The 20407-nt window shown below is 39.4% G+C and overlaps 1 protein-coding gene across 1 annotated transcript; it reads right to left on the bottom strand.

Annotated features, from left to right (window-relative positions):
- Positions 1-216: 216 nt before the first annotated feature.
- On the bottom strand, positions 217-19043 carry LOC130194978 (mucin-2-like). Its single transcript, XM_056416205.1, has 44 exons — positions 18968-19043; positions 18578-18833; positions 18363-18477; positions 18006-18096; positions 17791-17924; positions 17478-17694; positions 16881-17006; positions 16657-16771; positions 16428-16566; positions 16200-16313; positions 16035-16104; positions 15784-15921; positions 15398-15562; positions 15037-15131; positions 14824-14950; positions 14440-14695; positions 14015-14024; positions 12686-12837; positions 12435-12573; positions 11752-11862; positions 11437-11616; positions 10922-11161; positions 10673-10829; positions 10081-10209; positions 8401-9678; positions 5679-5854; positions 4928-5533; positions 4309-4483; positions 3952-4199; positions 3600-3783; positions 3307-3517; positions 3037-3212; positions 2804-2873; positions 2495-2595; positions 2383-2414; positions 2114-2291; positions 1909-2013; positions 1775-1815; positions 1553-1675; positions 1324-1422; positions 1048-1176; positions 920-959; positions 701-824; positions 217-572 (listed from the first exon to the last, which is right to left on the bottom strand). The coding sequence occupies exons 1-44, from the start codon at positions 19041-19043 to the stop codon at positions 362-364; spliced, it is 7659 nt and encodes a 2552-aa protein (XP_056272180.1). The 3' UTR covers positions 217-361.
- Positions 19044-20407: the final 1364 nt, after the last annotated feature.

The following is a 20407-nucleotide window of genomic DNA, read 5'->3' as shown; positions in this document are numbered from 1 at the left end:
TTAACTACTTGCTTGTGTGTGCGCTTTTGTTGTCATGGCCGTGCGGCCCGGTTCGTGACAAGTCGGGGCTCGTCTGGCCAAATTAAGTTGTCTGAGGCTTTTCTTTTTTACATATAAATTATGGTTTTGTCTGATATGATGTGTCTAGGCTAGGGAATACATTTTTGAGCAGCAGTGGGTACATGGGCACAAATAAAATACAAGAGATGAGACATAAACAGTGTTACATATTTTTATTTGATTCATTTATGGATACTCTCTAAAAAAGCAATTGCTTTGTAAAAGATTTAATGATTGTTATAACAATATGGGAATACATTTTTTACATCCCACATCCATTAATGTGATGACAGATGTTTTATTACACCAGTGTTGAGCTTCGCCTCCTGCGAGGAAGTTGTGCATTAGCTCTGGTGCAGTCTGTGTGGCCACAGCCACAGTCCTCCACATAGGTGTATGAAAAGGGAACCACATCTCCATTCCAACAGTGCAGGTCAACAGTGCGATTGCTGGAGCGTGACTCCCTACAGCAGGAGCAAGATTGCTGCAAAGCAGCCGCTGCATCGGAGTACCTGAAAAAAGGGGGCAGGGTTGGTTAATAAAAACAACATCTGTACAACACCTAAACATTTTAAAGTTTCCACATTTTAATAGGTTTTCAAATATCCAGAGGAAGGAAAAATATTAGTGACATCCTTACTTGGTGAAAGTGTTGCAGGATCCTTCACAATATGGTATATCTACCTCCTGTTCAGACTGACAGCTGTTGTGCCTAACACTCGTTTTCATGGATACTAACTTGCAGGCCTTCTCCCTCTCCACACCTTTTCAAAAGAGACCCACAATTAGCTGGATTTCAGATAAGTACCTTTTCATAAAAGTACCTTTTACCCAAAAGTAAAGAAAACGTCATACTCACACGTTGTACAACAGCCATCTGCTGTAGTCTGAATTGTGCCCTGAGAAGGTCAAAATGTGTGTTCACATTTGTCCTCACATACACAGACAATCCAGATCCATTTGTTTAAAGATATAGGTGGTACTTACTGGGTGACAGTTGCTCGGCTGATATGGCGGGCAGATAATGTTTGAATTGAATGTTGTGAAAGTATCACCGATCTTAATACAGGTGTAATGCTGACACTTATTCTTCGGTGGTGACCAAGTCTCTCTCGGCTGGAGAGCAGTGAGATGGATGTACACACACAGACAGACAGACAGACAGACACACACACACACACATCAACATATTAACACTGAGGGTACTGAGGCTATTTAACATTATCATGTGGAGTCACAGTCAACAGAGATGATGCTATGTACCTTCAAGAGGTTCTTGGTATCATTTAAACTGAGAACACAGTGTGTCTGTACACACTTGCCACAGCATTCATTTGAATCTGTTTCCAGATATTCATATCCCTGAGAGAAAAGGAGAGAGAGTTATGTTGCCAAGTCCATTTTTTTTAACTTCACTTTCCCAGAAAACATATTCTGAGAACAATGACTTGTATTGTGTGTGTATACATATAATGGTTGAAATGTCTCTTACCATGTCACAGTTCTGTTGACATTTCTGAATCTCACAACGTATCATAAATAAACCAGAACCGGGGTCCATCTCAGTGGTACAGGTACAATCCTGACATTGAGGTCCAGGAACTGAAGAGCCGGGCTAGCAGATAAAAAAGAAATGTATTCATAGTTGTGTTTTTAGCCACATCAACAAACATAACAAGAAAAAGTGATATTTTCCCCTACATTTCGCATTTACCTGATATTCAGATTTTTTGTGGACACAAACTCTTTTCGGCTCTAGAAAAGAGCAAGATGTTGGGAATTACATAAACGTGTCACTATTATCATTAGGTTTTTATATAAATTCAAACTATGAATGAATGCGCTTACCACAGGTACGTTCTGCACAGCACTTTCCCTCAGGAACATGGACAACTGGCATATATCCTACCTGACAGTTCATGTCGTAGAATGGGCAACTATTGCTTTGACATTCTGTGGAGATAATATTACATTCATAGAAATAAGATCATTATATTGTATAACATTCTGAAAACTCTGGAAGACAAATGTGCATTGATACTAAATGACTTACGGCAAACATAGGTAGAACAGCAGGAGTCTGACGGATTAGTTTGGTTGACAAGGACGAACCCAGGGTCAGTGCATTCTGCTATAGGTCGTGTTGGGCATGTCTTCGGTTTGCAAGTCACAGTCTTGATGTACTCCTCACAGATGCAGTTTTGGCATTTGTACTCAAACCTCTCATTAAACTAAAAGAATAAATCACAATTAAGACTCAATTGTCTCTTGCAGGTAAACAGAACCGGTTAGATTTGAACTTATCATGAATAAAAGACTCACCTCACGGGGAATGCCCTCAGGATCCAGACATCCTGTTATAAAATGAGCACTTCATGATTGATATGATATGTTCATCTCAATGATAAGCTTCGATAGTATCCACCACACTTACCACACTTATCTACACATATGATAGACTCTTTGTTGAAGAGTTTCATTCCATCAGGACAAAAGCAGCCCTCAGTGGTGTAGTTCATGGTTGATTCATTAGGACTGTAATATTGAATCGTCAACAAAGAACAATTAGTTTACAGTTTTTTTTAAAGTTCTATAAAACATGGCTAATTCAATACTATCTAATATGCTACTACTTATTGTTTCCGAGAAATATCGATCCATTTTAATCTTTGTCTTAGGAAATGCTAATGTACACAATGAACTGCAATATGTACGTACACACCTCGTATTTGTTTAAACTTACTTGTCTTCACAGGTTGGTTGTTCTGCAGGACCACATGGCTTGTAAACTTTGTTTGATGGGCAGTTATTTGCTGTCAGTGAAGAAAATAACTCAATTAGTTGTTTTGAAAATGCATACTTCCTACCTACTGTATTTACTAAAATGCGAAGCAGCCTGTTAACATTCAACAAGTTACCCCGTTTGATTGCATTGATCTCAGCATTAACAGTTAGGAATAATGAGGGGTTGCCTACCACACAGGCTGGTGTGGTTCCTCCAATGCAGACAAACTCCCGCCTGAGCACAGGCAGCAGCGTAAGTCTGCAAACTTGTGCACTCCACTGCTGGGTTGGAAACATGGCAGCTATCAAAAACACAAGCTTGGTAGAAATTCTCAGGAGAGACAAAGGAATGGCACGCTGCAAAGAGACTGTGAAAGTAAAACCAAAATAAAAAATATGTTTTAATATGTCAAAGTTATGGGGTTGAATGTGTACTCCTACACAATATTAGATAATGTGTACCTGCTCTTAAGCATGTGACATATGGAGTCTGGATTGCATGGAGTAAAGGTTGGTGGAGGTCCAGGTATATTGGTGGGCAGTACTGATGGTATTTGGCAGTTGGGTTGATGAATGTGTTTTGCAGGCCAATAGTCGGCCATCACTGCACAATTTTCTATTAACTTGCCTCCCGGCAGCTTGCAGTCATCAGCCTGGTTGTTATTGCATGTTCCTGATGGTAGTCACAAAGCAGTTTAAATTAGTCAAATTAAATGATTTGCCAATATGGCCACAGGTGAAAGATATGTTCTTACCACAATGGCCCTGTGTGTTAGTTCCAAAACTTTGATATGGAAGGGTGACACTAAAGCCAGTTATTCCAAATGTAATGACCACTTCTAGTTTAGGGATCTCCAAAATCAAGTTAATGCCAGAATCCAAGATTTTAAAACCTTTATGTGAATAAGGTAGTTTCAGACGGATTCCATTGTTCCGTGCCTATGGGAAAAAAGAGAATACACTATATGATAAGAACAAATATTCTGTACTATGACATCAGGATTCTACAAACTATTTCATATAAATTGACAGATAATCTACTTAAATTAGCTGGTGACATTTTCTGAACATAGATTTTAAATGTATTATAATTACATATTTGCTTACCTCCAACTGTGCTGCTCCAAGAAGGTTATGATTTATAAGTGTGACAACTTCTGATTGGTACGATATAATTATTGATCGTGGACAAGAAACATCTTCAGTGGGATCACAATATACATTCTCAATATAAATGTTCAAATGATGTTTTGGTAAAATCTCTTCCATTAAGATGTAAGTACAGTTTCCTTGATAACTGTAGTATAATCCATCAAATGTGATGTAATGAGGATCTCCCCAGCCTTCACAAACACCTAAAAAGATGCCAAAAAAAATCTGTTAAAAATGTCAAATTAATTTACGTGCAAACGTACAAAAATAAATAAATATGTCATACACCCTTCTAATCACAAAATGGCTTACAGTCACAAGCGTAATACTGGCAGCAGTGGTACTCATCATCCACAAGAACTGGGTCCTTTCCATTGGTACAAGTGATGTTCTCAAGGGCTGGACATTCATATGGAATTATTTCAATTGTATTATTCTCAATGCATCTGGCCATGGTGCAGTTGCACACTATGAAGGTCTCATTTTGCTAATGTAAAGAGAAAAAAGGGTAATATTTAAAGCATTTTGCCATAATTGCAATTTAGTTTGAATATGGAAGATACATTAAGATTCTTACTTTAACACCCCAATCAGGGCAGATAGGTATATGAGGTGTGGTCGTGGGTGTTGGAATGGTTGTGCTACCGCAGAAGACAGTTGTGTTCTGAATCTCACATATATCAGAACATATCTTAGTAACACATATACCTGATCCAATGTCTTCGTTGTCTAATATTACTTCCCCTAAAGGTGGGAAAAAAAGATAAAGAATCAATTAAACAGTAGAAGCCTGCAAAACAAAGACTGAGAACTCATTGTTACGATAACAATGTTTTTTCTTACCTGGACTATAATGCGTTCCATTAACTATGCAGTAGCACGGAGTAGTGGGAGAGATAACAGGGGCAGTTGATGCAGGCACTGATGTTACCAACGGGGGACCAGTCACAGGTGAGAAAGTCTCCTGGGTTGTAGTTGTAGGTCCAGTTGGTGGGATTGTAGATTGTGTTGTTGTGGTTGGCTCTATGGTTGTAGTAGTAGATTCAGTTGTTGTTGTTGTAGGTCTTGGGGTTGTTGTGGTTGGTTCCTGAGTTGTTGTAGTAGGTTCATTTGTTGTTGTTGTTGTATGTCTTGGGGTTGTTGTGGTAGGCTCCTGTGTTGTAGTAGTAGATGCAGTTGTTGTTGTTGTGGTTGGCTCCTGAATTGTAGTAGTAGGTTCAGTTGTTGTTGTTGTAGGTCTTGGGGTTGTTGTGGTTGGTTCCTGAGTTGTAGTAGTAGGTGCATTTGTTGTTGTTGTAGGTCTTGGGGTTGTTGTGGTAGGCTCCTGTGTTGTAGTAGTAGATGCAGTTGTTGTGGTTGGTTCCTGAATTGTAGTAGTAGATGCAGTTGTTGTTGTTGTAGGTCTTGGGGTTGTTGTGGTAGGCTCCTGTGTTGTAGTAGTAGATGCAGTTATTGTTGTTGTGGTTGGTTCCTGAGTTGTAGGAGTAGGTTCAGGTGTTGTTGTTGTTGTAGATTTTGTGGTTGTTGTAGTAGGCTCCTGTGTTGTAGTAGTAGATTTAGTTGTTGTGGTTGTAGATTTTGTGGTTGGTTCCTGTGTTGTAGTTGTAGATGCAGTTGTTGTTGTTGTTGTGGTTGGTTCCTGAGTTGTAGTAGTAGATGCAGTTGTTGTTGTTGTGGTTGGCTCCTGGGTTGTAGTAGTAGATGCAGTTATTGTTGTTGTTGTTGTAGGTCTTGGGGTTGTTGTGGAAGACTCCTGTGTTGTCGTAGTAGATGCAGTTGTTGTTGTAGGTCTTGGGGTTGTTGTGGTAGGCTCCTGTGTTGTTGTAGTAGATGCAGTTGTTGTCGTTGTAGTAGGCTCCTGTGTTGTAGTAGTCGGTTCAGTTGTTGTGGTTGTAGATTTTGTGGTTGGTTCCTGGGTTGTAGTAGTAGGTTCAGTTGTTGTTGTTGTAGGTCTTGGGGTTGTTGTGGTAGGCTCCTGTGTTTTAGTAGTAGATGCAGTTGTTGTTGTTGTGGTTGGCTCCTGGGTTGTTGTAGTATGTTCAGTTGTTGTTGTTGTAGGTCTTGTGGTTGTTGTGGTTGGTTCCTGAGTTGTAGGTTCAGTTGTTGTTGTTGTAGGTCTTGGGGTTGTTGTGGTAGGCTCCTGTGTTGTAGTAGTAGATGCAGTTGTTGTTGTTGTGGTTGGTTCCTGAATTGTAGTAGGAGGTTCAGTTGTTGTTGTTGTTGTAGGTCTTGGGGTTGTTGTGGTTGGTTCCTGTGTTGTATTAGTAGATGCAGTTGTTGTTGTAGGTCTTGGGGTTGTATTGGTAGGCTCCTGTGTTGTAGTAGTAAACACAGTTGTTGTTGTTGTGGTTGCCTCCTGGGTTGTAGTAGTAGGTTCAGTTGTTGTTGTTGTAGGTCTTGGTGTTGTTGTGGTTGGTTCCGGTGTTATAGTAGTAGATGCAGTTGTTGTTGTAGGTCCTGGGGTTGTTGTGGTAGGCTCCTGTGTTGTAGTAGTAGATGCAGTTGTTGTTGTTGTGGTTGGCTCCTGGGTTGTAGTAGTAGGTTCAGTTGTTGTTGTTGTAGGTCTTGGTGTTGTTGTGGTTGGTTCCGGTGTTATAGTAGTAGATGCAGTTGTTGTTGTGGTAGGCTCCTGTGTTGTAGTAGTAGATGCAGTTGTTGTTGTTGTGGTTGGCTCCTGGGTTGTAGTAGTAGGTTCAGTTGTTGTTGTTGTTGTAGGTCTTGGGGTTGTTGTGGTTGGTTCCTGTGTTGTAGTAGTAGATGCAGTTGTTGTGGTTGGCTCCTGAATTGTAGTAGTAGGTTCAGTTGTTGTTGTTGTAGGTCTTGGGGTTGTTGTGGTTGGTTCCTGTGTTGTAGTAGTAGATGCAGTTGTTGTTGTTGTAGGTCTTGGGGTTGTTGTGGTTGGTTCCTGTGTTGTAGTAGTAGATGCAGTTGTTGTTGTAGGTCTTGGGGTTGTTGTGGATGGTTCCTGTGTTGTAGTAGTAGATGCAGTTGTTGTTGTTGCTGTGGTTGGTTCCTGAATTGTAGTAGGAGGTTCATTTGTTGTTGTTGTTGTTGTTGTTGTAGGTCTTGGGGTTGTTGTGGATGGTTCCTGTGTTGTAGTAGTAGATGCAGTTGTTGTTGTTGTGGTTGGTTCCTGAGTTGTAGTAGTAGGTTCAGTTGTGGTTGTTGTAGGTCTTGGGGTTGTTGTGGTAGGCTCCTGTGTTGTCGTAGTAGATGCAGTTGTTGTTGTTGTTGTGGTTGGTTCCCGAATTGTAGTAGGAGGTTCATTTGTTGTTGTTGTTGTTGTAGGTCTTGGGGTTGTTGTGGATGGTTCCTGTGTTGTAGTAGTAGATGCAGTTGTTTTTGCTGTGGTTGGTTCCTGAATTGTAGTAGGAGGTTCAGTTGTTGTTGTTGTTGTTGTTGTAGGTCTTGGGGTTGTTGTGGTTGGTTCCTGTGTTGTAGTAGTAGATGCAGTTGTTGTTGCTGTGGTTGGTTCCTGAATTGTAGTAGGAGGTTCAGTTGTTGTTGTTGTTGTTGTAGGTCTTGGGGTTGTTGTGGTTGGTTCCTGTGTTGTAGTAGTAGATGCAGTTGTTGTTGCTGTGGTTGGTTCCTGAATTGTAGTAGGAGGTTCAGTTGTTGTTGTTGTTGTAGGTCTTGGGGTTGTTGTGGTTGGTTCCTGTGTTGTAGTAGTAGATGCAGTTGTTGTTGCTGTGGTTGGTTCCTGAATTGTAGTAGGAGGTTCATTTGTTGTTGTTGTTGTTGTAGGTCTTGGGGTTGTTGTGGATGGTTCCTGTGTTGTAGTAGTAGATGCAGTTGTTGTTGCTGTGGTTGGTTCCTGAATTGTAGGAGGTTCAGTTGTTGTTGTTGTTGTTGTAGGTCTTGGGGTTGTTGTGGTTGGTTCCTGTGTTGTAGTAGTAGATGCAGTTGTTGTTGTTGTAGGTCTTGGGGTTGTATTGGTAGGCTCCTGTGTTGTAGTAGTAGATGCAGTTGTTGTTGTTGTGGTTGGCTCCTGGGTTGTAGTAGTAGGTTCAGTTGTGGTTGTTGTAGATTTTGTGGTTGTTGTGGTTGGTTCCTGAGTTGTAGTATTTGTAGGTGGTGTAGGTGATGGAGTTGAAACAGTTGTGTTTATACATACCTCACAACATACTCTGATTTTATAGTTAAAACATTTCCGTGGAGGTCTTTTCTGGTCCTCTACTCTACATATTAAACCGTATCCCAAGTCACAAAAAACAACTTGGTGGGTTTGACTCACAAAGTCATCGAAGTCTTTGTCAGGATAATCTGTTGATCTACAGTCAATTTCTTTCGGACTTTTGCATATTTTTTCACCATTATTTCTGATGTTCTCATATGTTTCCAAGTCACTTTTGTCCTTTCGTGGGTCATGCACATCATACCACTTTGACCATTCACATGTTGTACTACAGGGTGTAGTAAGATCAGTTGGTGGGGTTGTAGATTGTGTGGTTGTTGTGGTTGGTTCCTGGGTTGTAGTAGTAGGTTCAGTTGTTGTTGTTGTTGTAGGTATTGGGGTTGTTGTGGTAGGCTCCTGTGTTGTAGTAGTAGATGCAGTTTTTGTTGTTGTGGTTGGTTCCTGAGTTGTAGTAGTAGGTTCAGGTGTTGTTGTTGTAGATTTTGTGGTTGTTATGGTTGATTCGTGTTGTGTAGTGGGAGAGATAACAGGGGCAGTTGATGCAGGCACTGATGTTACCAACGGGGGACCAGTCACAGGTGAGAAAGTCTCCTGGGTTGTAGTTGTAGGTCCAGTTGGTGGGATTGTAGATTGTGTTGTTGTGGTTGGCTCCTGAATTGTAGTAGTAGGTTCAGTTGTTGTTGTTGTAGGTCTTGGGGTTGTTGTGGTAGGCTCCTGTGTTGTAGTAGTAGATGCAGTTGTTGTTGTTGTTGTTGTTGTGGTTGGTTCCTGAGTTGTAGTAGTAGGTTCATTTGTTGTTGTTGTAGGTCTTGGGGTTGTTGTGGTTGGTTCCTGAATTGTAGTAGTTGGTTCAGTTGTTGTTGTTGTAGGTCTTGGGGTTGTTGTGGTTGGTTCCTGTGTTGTAGTAGTAGATGCAGTTGTTATTGTTGTCGTCGTAGGTCTTGGGGTTGTTGTGGTAGGCTCCTGTGTTGTAGTAGTAGATGCAGTTGTTGTGGTTGGTTCCTGAATTGTAGTAGTAGGTTCAGTTGTTGTTGTTGTAGGTCTCGGGGTTGTTGTGGTAGGCTCCTGTGTTGTAGTAGTAGATGCAGTTGTTGTGGTTGGTTCCTGAATTGTAGTAGTAGGTTCAGTTGTTGTTGTTGTAGATCTTGTGGTTGTTGTGGTTGGTTCCTGAGTTGTAGTAGTAGGTTCAGTTGTTGTTGTTGTAGGTCTTGGGGTTGTTGTGGTTGGTTCCTGTGTTGTAGTAGTAGATGCAGTTGGTGTTGTTGTGGTTGGTTCCTGAATTGTAGTAGGAGGTTTAGTTGTTGTTGTTGTTGTTGTTGTGGGTCTTGGGGTTGTTGTGGTAGGCTCCTGTGTTGTAGTAGTAGGTGCAGTTGTTGTTGTTGGCTCCTGGGTTGTAGTAGTAGGTTCAGTTGTTGTTGTTGTAGGTCTTGGGGTTGTTGTGGTTGGTTCCTGAGTTGTAATAGTAGGTCCAATTGTTGGGGTTGGAAATGTAGTGGATGGTTCTGGTGTTGTGGTAGTGTGGTTGCAAGCTTCATCTTCAAATATAACTGTTGCATTTTTGCAAATTGCATAGTAACACATTCCTAAATTATCAGTCACATTGTAAATAACTTCATCTTCTTCGTATCTGGTATTGTTGTAAATGCAACCTGAACATTCCTCCACACACAACCCAGTCTCCTCATCAAATATGGGCTTATCTTCTGGGCATACAGGGTAACAACCTGTACAAATCACAACATTAAATATAATGTATTATTATTTAACATTGACAGAATTGTTCATTTCCTTCACATAATTTTTTTAAATCACATAAATTGAATAGGTGGTTTTGAATCTCTTTTTATTTTGCCACATAAAGTATGCCAAATTGGATCAGTTTAACACATCCGATTTTAATTAGCACATTTATCAGAGGGAAGGTGAGACATTGTAAGTTAACCTCTTACCTTCCAGGTTGGGTAAAGGTTCACTACACATTTCTTCCGGATTCAAACAAGTCTTGTAGCAAGGTTTGTGGCAGGGGTTGTAGTGCCACTTGCATTCATCTGGGTTATTATAGTAATCGCAAAACACAGCTAGAAAGAACAAAATACAAGGTATCTTATGTTATAAATATAGATAATGTTGAGCTGATACAGGAAATGTGGGGGGAAAAGAGGTGTCTAATATGCAGCCAATAGTTTAGCCAGCTGGGAATCAAACCAGAAACTTGCTCCTCAGGGTATTTGCAATGCACCATAACTACTTATTTGGCTATTAGGTTGCCCCTACATTTAGTATTATGTACTAAAACTAAGCATATTATCACTCGCTCTCTTAGCCTGCACTGATGCCTATTTAAATGTTGTCGCCATTAAATTATTAAATAGATATTAAAAGTAAAAAGGGTGGAATATTTAATGCCCTGGCGATAATAAACATAAAACCATGCTCAGAAATAAGTAATAAGTATTTTGGGGATTTAAAAACAGGTTCAAATCAACAGAAAAGACAAAAAAAATGTAGTTTAATCTGAAGGTAAATTTGTTTATTACTTACGACAGATGTCTGGTGTTCTCCATGCCACACAGACAGAAGCTGCATTACAAGCTTGAGCATAAGCTGCGACTGCTGAGCATAAACACTCGCAGTCGCCACCAGTGTCGCAGGCACATGAGTCTTTTACACAGTTTTCATAAAATGGGAGTGGAGCAACCTGTTCAGTTATTAAAATATATGATAGATCAAAGTTAGTTTTCAAATATAAAACTTTAAATAATGATAACAGAAAAAGAAATGTGTTATTACCTTATTGTGGCAGTCTTTGAACGTATTTCCAGTTATAATGCTGCACATCGTTTTTGCCCAGGTATGTCGATTGGGTCTTACTCCACAAGGGTCAGAATTCATACCTACATCTTGGCACTGGCTCGACACTTTCCAACTATTTGCAAATTCTAACGAACTGCTCACAACCAGCTGACCCTGGGTGGTGAAGTCGTTCTGTCCATCACCATTAAAATCTCCGCACAGGCCACATACCTCTCCCTGTACATCCACAACAAAAAGTGTGAATGGAACACCCAGGCATAAATATACTTGCTTCATGTTGACAGACTGTTTAACTTAATTTTTATAAAGACGTTTTCAGCAATGATTATATACTTTACATCAATACCATCAGTGCACCAAAACGTTATATGTGGTGTTAAAAAAAAGACAGCTAGATCGCAGATGAAAAAAATGGTACATCATATCAACATTCTATCTCTAAAGTTTTTCTGTAAGAAATTTCAGTCATCATCATCTAAATAAGGACTCACGCTGTGCTGTGGTTCCAGGATGATGCGAACAGTAGTTTTGCCATCCCACATCACTACCAGACCAATGGCAGATTCTAGCACCACGTACATGCCAACCTTCCTTATTCTGTATGGAATCTCAGCACCATTTCCCACGTTGACCTCTTCGTATTTACCCTTTGACAGTTTGACTTCCATTCGCTGTAATGCATATGAGATATTTTGTTGCCTTCATTGTAATGTAAAAACAGCAATTTGATATATGAGATAATTTATTTGATTATATTGAATATTTAAAGCACATAATGCATATCAGGTGTTGGTGTGAGGTCTTACCCCCAGCTGGATTCTGACAGTTTTAGAGCATGTGGTGCCTGTAGATCCACATGGTACATTTTCTGTGATAATTCCAAAGTTGTCCTGCACTGTTTTATTGCCACATTTGTTCTGAAAAGAGAAAAAGATTTGATAAACATTTGTGCTTGTTTCCTTTTTAGTAGACAGAGACCAGTGATCAAATCAAACTTCAGCTTAGCCTTTACTCGTCCACAATGCTTTAAGATGATTAAAGAAAAGCTAGAACATGAAATAAATATGTTAATCTGCATTTTTCATATATAGTTTGTATTATAACAAGCACATATTGTATTTCAATGTTGATGTTCAAGATTAGCAATAAATTCAAATTTCTTAAATGTCATATCTGTGACTATCACAGATAAACCCCAACACAACAGTACAAGTTAAGCTCAGCTTGTCTGAACTCACTCCCTAATCACTAAATAGTTTACTAAATTTACTGTCCCCCATTTTATTTGAGTGTCCGAATTCTGAATATGAAAATTGCATTTGAAGAACTCAACAACTTATATTGATGTCACAAAATGATGATAAGTAAGTGTATTCAATCTCAATTTACTATTGTGTATCCAGTACATAGGCATTACTAAATGAGTGAAGAAGGGAGTGATTTCAGACACAGACAGTCTTTTGGAAGATTTTTGACATGCTTTGTTTACCTTTACAGCAACATAGGCACAATGTCCTTGAAACCCATATGTTTGCTGATCAAATGTATTGTAGTGACCACTCCCATAAATAATGCAAGTTCCTGGACATTTTTTCTTACTGCACTCCCAGCTTCCACTTTTGCAGGTACTATCAGAAATGGTTAAACATGGTACAGCGTTTTAAATACTACAATCCAGTAAAACATGTAAGACAATATGATAACATTGATGCAGTATTATGAATCTGATTAAGGTCATACCAGATGTTGCACTGGTCAGGGATTTGGGATCCATGGGCATAAATCTCCTTATTGTGTTGACATGGACATTCATTTTCTTTCACACAGGAACCTTTGCCATCTTCAAGGAGGCCATCTGGACACCGGCAGCCAGATTCACACTCTGTGAAGTCCTGGAAAGATAGAAAGATCACACTGACTGAAAATGAGAAAACACTAATCATGTTATCAAGCTCCTCTTTTATGGAACCAGCTTCCACCTTCAGTCCGGGAGGCAGACACAGTCACCTCGTTTAAGAGTAGACTGAAGACTTTCCTCTTTGACAGAGCTTATAGTTAGGGCTGAATCAGGTTCACCTGGTCCAGCCCCTTGATATGCTGCTATAGGCTTATAGCTGCCGGGGGACGTTTTAGGATGCACTGAGCACCTATCTCCTCTTTCTTCTCTCCTTAGGGATGAATTTTCATCTCTCCATCACACATTACTAACTCTGCTTTCTCCCCGGAGTCCTTTTGACTTCACTTTTCATAGGGTCGTCGGACCCTATGAGACGGCATAGATCCTATCTGCCTGATGGATCATCGAGGTCTGGGTCGTGGAATTCCTGCTCCTGACTACGCCACTGTCCTGTTGAGACTCCGCCCACTGTTGAGACTCTGCCCACTCCTCCTCCCCACCGCCATCTGCCTGATGGATCGTGGAGGTCTCCATCGTGGAATATGTCTACTATGAACTATTCATACACTGTCACATTCATTGAATGTATTTAAACTCTAAATCTGTCCTTCTGTACACATTACATCTATTGCATCTGTCCATCCTGGAGAGGGATCCTCCTCTGTTGCTCTCCTGAAGGTTTCTTCCCTTTTTTTCCCCCTGAAGGGTTGTTTGGGAGTTTTTCCTGATCCGATGTGAGGTTTTGGGGCAGGGATGTCTATGTGTACAGATTGTAAAGCACTCCGAGACAAATTTGTAATTTATGAAATTGGGCTATACAAATAAACTGAACTGAATAAACTGAATGTGAGTCAGTGGTTAGCAAGTCCGTCTTTCAATCAGGGGTTGGCGGTTGAATCCCCGCCCTAGTCGATGTGTCCTTGAGCAAGACACTTAACCCTGAGTTGGTCTCTGTAGCTGTGTCTACTGTGTGTGTGAGTGTGACATGATTGTAAGTCGCTTTGGATAAAAGCGTCAGCTAAAAGACATGAAATAATAATGTGATGTAATAATGACTGATACTATTAAAAACAATCTAGAAACTACTGTAAGTATACATTTGTGCGTAAAATACTTTTCACCATTAAAATCTGAAAATAGACAGATCCAGATATTTAAGACTTTGCACTTACACAATCATCGCTGTCCAAATTTAAACAAGTTCGAGCACAGTGCAGTCCCAGCTCTCCTGTGCCCACAGCGGAGCAGTTAAAGTACACTTTTGGAAAAGTGCATCCTGTAAACGAAGTAGAAACTTTATTTACTAAACACATTCATTATCAGCACGACCAGAATCTGTAACAAGTGTTTGTGTTGTTGTCAAGAACAAAAAGATATACTTGAGCGAGCTCTCCACGAATGGCAATGTAGCATCCCATTGGTACACACACTAGAAAAAGTCATACAAAATATAAGATGAAATGCAACAAAAAGGTACTCAAAGACTAACAATCTAGTTATCTTAAATCTTAAATACTACCGGCATTACAATCGTGTAAAATCCTTAGTCGAGGATAACTTAAGTCCAATGTCACCAAATTGCAAGCTACTGCCTCACCAGTGCTCCTCTTTAATGCTGATGGACTTTCCTGACTTGACGTAGACTTCATTATGGTAGCAGGGACATTTTGCCATGGGAACGCAGATGTTATTTTCATTTAGGTAGAGACCCTCAGAGCAGGAGCAGCCATCCACAGGCAAGAAGTCAGAAGTGCAACTTTGCTGCATTGTGCCCAGAGATCTGCAAGTCAACTGGCATCTCTGATGCTTGTAAGAGAAGATCTGAGATGCTGGGCAGCTCCTCGTGTGTTTATCTGTTTTGTGCACAATGTAAGGATGGTTACTTCATCATTTTCTGAATAATTAATGAAAGGGAAGATATTCATCAAACTCCAGATGTCAACAATCAACTTTACCACAACATAATAAAAGAAATCCTTACCGCACACATTCTCTCTCCAGTCTGTCAAGAACACTCCCTTCGATGCACAAGCCCGAGCGTAGGACGAGAAGACGGCACACAAGCAGTCCTCATTCTTCTCACAGTTACAGCTCGCGTAAGTACATCGCTGTAGAAGACAGCAAACCCTTTTAGAGAATTACAGCACATCAAAATGTTTTGCAGTGAAAGGCAAACAGAAAGGATTTGCAGTACCTTGTAGTATTTCTCAGGATCCAACACTGAATGGCACTGCGTAAAGTTGCTGTCTGGACTCAGTAGCAAGGCACACCAGTGTTTAGCATACAACTCTGGAAAAACAACACATCTTTATGTTAAATGTCTACAAGTCTGTAGAATGGTTGAATTGCCTAAAACACATCATCATTTCATAATTTTTTTATTTTAAAACACTTTCTTCCTGAAATGTTCCCACTGTGGGACTGATAAAGGAATATCTAATCTAATCTAATACTTGCAGACTTGGAGTAAGTATTCAAAGCTGAGAATCAATCTATATATATATATATATATATATATATATATATATATAAAATCATCAATCTGTGCTTTTTACCGTTTTCCACACTGAGGGAACAGGGGTCCTCAAGTCTTTCGTCTCTATCTCGACACATGAGGTTAGCCTTCCAGGAGTTACTGAAGGTTACTGCTGTTCCCTCCACGATCCCCTGAGGAGTCTTCATGTCATCAGACAGCACCATGTTGTAGTTCCCACATAAACCTGAAGAAGCCAAATATTTTAGAATGAAAGTAGAATTTTATCCTCTACCAGTAATATATGATCTAAAACGACACAAAAGTAAATATGGAAGGTTTCAATCAATATTATGAGATTATAACTCAACGAGGAATTTAGTTAATTTACTTAAATAAGATTTAAAAAATAAAAGACAAACAAATATTATACCCTGATAATTGAGGGTTTGCAAATATACAACTTACCCCGTGTCTTTGCTCTGTAGCTTTGTTCCAGGCTGACATAGATTTGCATAACAGGCACATGCTGGATCTGAATCTGCAATCCAAAACTGGTCTGGAGCAAGATGTGAAAGGATGAAGCATGGAATATGTTGATGTCACCTTTGGATAAAGACAAATACAAAAACAGTCAGGTCAACGATGTCATTGCATGAATGACAGATGACAACAACGTGTTTTGTGTTTCTCGATGAGTTCCTTAGTGTCTGACCCACCTGAGTGGTACGGTAAACTGATGGGCTGCATGTTCAGCTTCACTGTGCCATCGGAAGTGAACATTAAAGCCTGAATTAAAACAGAATCAATCATTTGAGTTGTAGTTGCAGATATCAGTGTGGATCTATAAATGACGAGCGCCTTCTTTCCTGACTTTAACTCACATTGTTTCTGTCATTGTTCAGCAGGATTTTAAGGCTCTTAAGACAAGTGTCAAATTCTTGATTTACACAAGGAACCAACTGAACCAGGATGGTGAACTTTGGACTTGCTTGATCCTGAAATATACAGAGTGAAAGCAATTCAATATATATTTACATCAGATCCATTACATGTTATATTTTCTTCCATTTAATTGGACAAAGCCATGGCTCATTCACCTTGCTTTCCACTTTGGCTAGAGTGTAGTAACAGTCTCCGTGGAAGGTGAAGGCTTTCCCGTCAAAGGTAGTTACGTGTGAACCCTCTTCAATTGCACACGTAGCAGGTGTTTGAAGGCTCTGACAAGTCCATCTACCCTCAACGCATGTACTGAGACAAGCCAAACAATTGAAGTTAATAATTAAAAAAGCGATTAAGGCGACCACATGAAATATTATGTTGATGACATATTTGACATACCATTCCTCCCTGTCCTGCCGGTAGACCTCCCCAGAGTTATAGATTTTGTTGTGTTTGCACTGACATTGAGATTGAGTAATACACCCTCTCATGGAAATATCATCAAATACAGTTCCTGAAGAAGACACAAGTGACATGAACATGAACATTCAAAGACTAGGAAATACAAATCTAAAAGAATCTCTCCGGTTTAATTAAAAGTGAAATGTGTGTTCAGCACTAACCTGGAGGACAGAAGCAGCCGTCCATCTTGTGGTCCTCACACAGTGAACTTGTGTCTGGAAGTGCGCATGTATCCATGCAAGGGGAACCGCTCTCTTCATAAATCATGTTGTATGGGCACTGTTTAGCTGTGAAGATATCGTACAGTGGAAATAAATAGAGGTAGGTGTGAATTTGTGTGAATTATTCAACAGTTTATGAAGGGTGGAAGTAACTTAATATATATGTTTGTAAAGTAAAACAATGTTTTCTGTGTACTTAAACAAAGTTTGAACTAAATTCATGTGTTTTTGCTACATTTTAAAACACATCAATTGCTACTGAAGTAATAATATCTGGCGTTTCTTTATGCAGCTTTCACATGTCTTTTAAAAATGTTTTCACTGTATAGAATACAAATAATACTCTCATGACAGAATAGCATTTGAACATGTTATCATGTTCAGATAGAACCGATAGACAGTACCTTATCTTTAAAGGAGAATTATGATGAGTTGCTCTTTATTGAGCGAATGCCATTGCTTTAGTACTCTCTCCACCCGGTACCGTAGGAAATATATTGATTGGAATAAATATTAAAAACAGAGAAGAGAACGAACCACAGAACTGAGGCGTCCTCCAGTTGGGGGGCTGCCCTCCTGCGTGGGAACACTGTCGAGAGAACTCAGACAGCGTGCTGCACACACAAAAGTAATCTGTACTGTTGGCACAGCCACACATGTCCTGCACACAGGCCTGGATGTAAGGTTCAGGGCTAATCCGTTTGGTGCAGGAGCTCCAGGGCTCTGAACGCAGCATCTGGTTACAGGTGGTTTGCTAAAAAAAAAGAAGAAGAACGGTTAATCTGCTATTGCTACCTGAGTATATAACTAAATATCCATATTGCTAACACTCTGTGGATAATAAACTCACAAACTCCTTGCATGAATCCAGCACAGCCTCCAGTGATTCCTCCTCCTCCTCCTCCTCAGAGGGGTCCTCGCATTCATCGTTTGGACGATGTACTTTCTGTCTGTTTCCAAACTCAACGGGGCTGATTTTGCGACCTAAATTTGATCGTTATAATATCATCAAATGCCAAAGATACAGTTGATGCACGAATACATAGAGTGAATAACCATATTTACCATTATGAATGAACTCATTGTGGACAGAAACACCATTGAAGTCTCCACAAAGTCCACAAGTACGATTCACATAATCAGCATCCAGTTCCACCTACAACATAGAAAGAGGTTATGACAAGTTCTTTCACAATTCAAATAATATTTAAAATAAATCAAACAAAACACCAACAAATTGTAATCGCCTCATAAAATGGCATAAATGGGATACATATTATGATTTTATAATTAATATAATTTCATTACCACAAGTCCAACTCAATAAAGAAAGTAAATTGATTGAAAGACAAATCTCTGTCATTAATTTCTTCCCAAGAACCATAGAAATGTAAATGTAGTTCTGCCTTCTGTGTATCATACCATGACTGCATCGTCACCGTTCCACATGACAGTGATGCCAACTTTAGATTGGAGCTTGATGTAAACCGCATTCTTTTCCAACTGTACCCCTCCATTGTAATATGGCGTTTTAACACTGGGAAAAAAAGGAGATATTATTTTCTTAATTATGATGCAGAAATATCATAGAAAAGAGAAACCCTGTTGTTTCCACAGCCGTATATTGTTTTACTTACGGGAGGTCATTCACAGTGATCATGTTCTTGGTGAGGTAGAACAAAAGGTCGTTGATGGTGACCACCACGTGACTGACTGCAGGGTTTCCGTCTGTGTCCTTCCTCTTCATGTGCACGGAGAACTCCTGGTAGGACTCGTGGCAATCGGACACCAGGTTGTACTCACACATACCAGGGAACTGGTACACATCACCGTCAAACGTCTTGAAGTGCTCTCGGCCCCATGTGCTGCAGATGCTGCTGACGTGGTTGTGAACTGAGGATGTGTAGAAGACAGTTTGAGTTACGAAATTTTCTACGTGACTGACATTGGAGACAACACGTTATTCGTTATTTTATATGAAGCAGAACGATCCATCCACACAGTGTTCAAAACAATCAGATTTTTACCCAGTCTGGCTTGGACATCGATGACGCTGGCAACAGAGAGAGCAAGGAAACACAACCACACACATGTCTCCCTCATTGTTGCTTCTGGGAGCTTGCGGTCACCAGAGAAGGTAATAGTTATTTCTACTGCACTTGACGGGCCTTTATATTGAGATTTCACTTTGTTTTTTGCTCACGCCTTCTGGCTTAAGTTTTATTGCCAAGAAATGGGAAACATGTGCTGAATGGATGTCTGACGTCTTTTACAAGTCCAATATAATCATTCTACATCCTCATCCCTTCAACAAATATGCACTGGGCTGCAATAAAACAGTTTGGTGCTTCTTTTATTATATTAAACTTTAATAAGTAGTTCTGCAATGCTGTGACAACATTAATTACATTTGAACTTTTTAATGAAGTGATTAGAACTTAGCAGCCATGATACCTTGATATGATAACTGTGTGGTTAAATATGGTTAAACAGGAATATATATATACATATATATATATATATATGTATATATCAGTATATACATATATATATATATGCATATATATATATACATATATATATATACATATATATATGTATGTATATATATATATATATATTTTATTGGATTGTCCAACCCTGTCACACCCGGTGTCAGCTGGGATATGCTTGAGCATGCAGCACTGCACAGGATAAACCATTTTATGGCTGTATGACAGTGTAAATAATGAACAATTATATTTGGAGTAAACATTATAATGTACTTTTTAATAATATAACAACAACTTATAATAATGATCTTGATAGCAACCAATCTCAATTTTGAAATAGTAAGAAAATAACATGAAATTATGACAACATGGCATCTGGTTTACATCCAGGCAGGTGGATCTTGAACAAACCTCTCCACTAAGAATCTGGTTCTTTTCGGGTCAATCCCTTTTCTTCACATTCGATCACATTCAATCACAATAACTATATTGACTTATCGAACAATATATGGATATTACCTCAATCAGTTTTTCCTCCACAGCTGTGGTGTGGGAACATTTTGGGTTTAGGAATGAGAGGAGTGTTGTTGTCGTAGAGCTAATATATTGTCACTTTGCACTCTTTGTTAACAAAGGTCTGAACTATTGAGAAGCTGACTGGTACAATACTGCCTGTAAAGCAATCAATGAGTCTATATAGCCCCGTGCCAAATGTTTAATATTTAGTGCAATCTCTGTTAACACAGCCCGAGAGACCATTTATTTATTGTTTTGGTTGTATGGTTTTATTTTATTCATATTTATTTATTCCGGATATAAATTGAAAAAAATCCCATTCCAATTTCTTGAAGTTTATTGCTTTTGAAAGGGTGTACTTGTATGATTAAACTTGTAAATATTAGTTTTAATTATCTAAATTGCATCTGGGTCATACTGTAAATAACAGGAGGCAGCTACATCCTTGATTACAGTCAT

The sequence above is a fragment of the Pseudoliparis swirei genome, chromosome 6 (assembly GCF_029220125.1).
Source record: "Pseudoliparis swirei isolate HS2019 ecotype Mariana Trench chromosome 6, NWPU_hadal_v1, whole genome shotgun sequence".
Lineage (NCBI taxonomy): Eukaryota > Metazoa > Chordata > Actinopteri > Perciformes > Liparidae > Pseudoliparis > Pseudoliparis swirei.
This window is presented reverse-complemented; position numbering and strand designations above follow the sequence as displayed.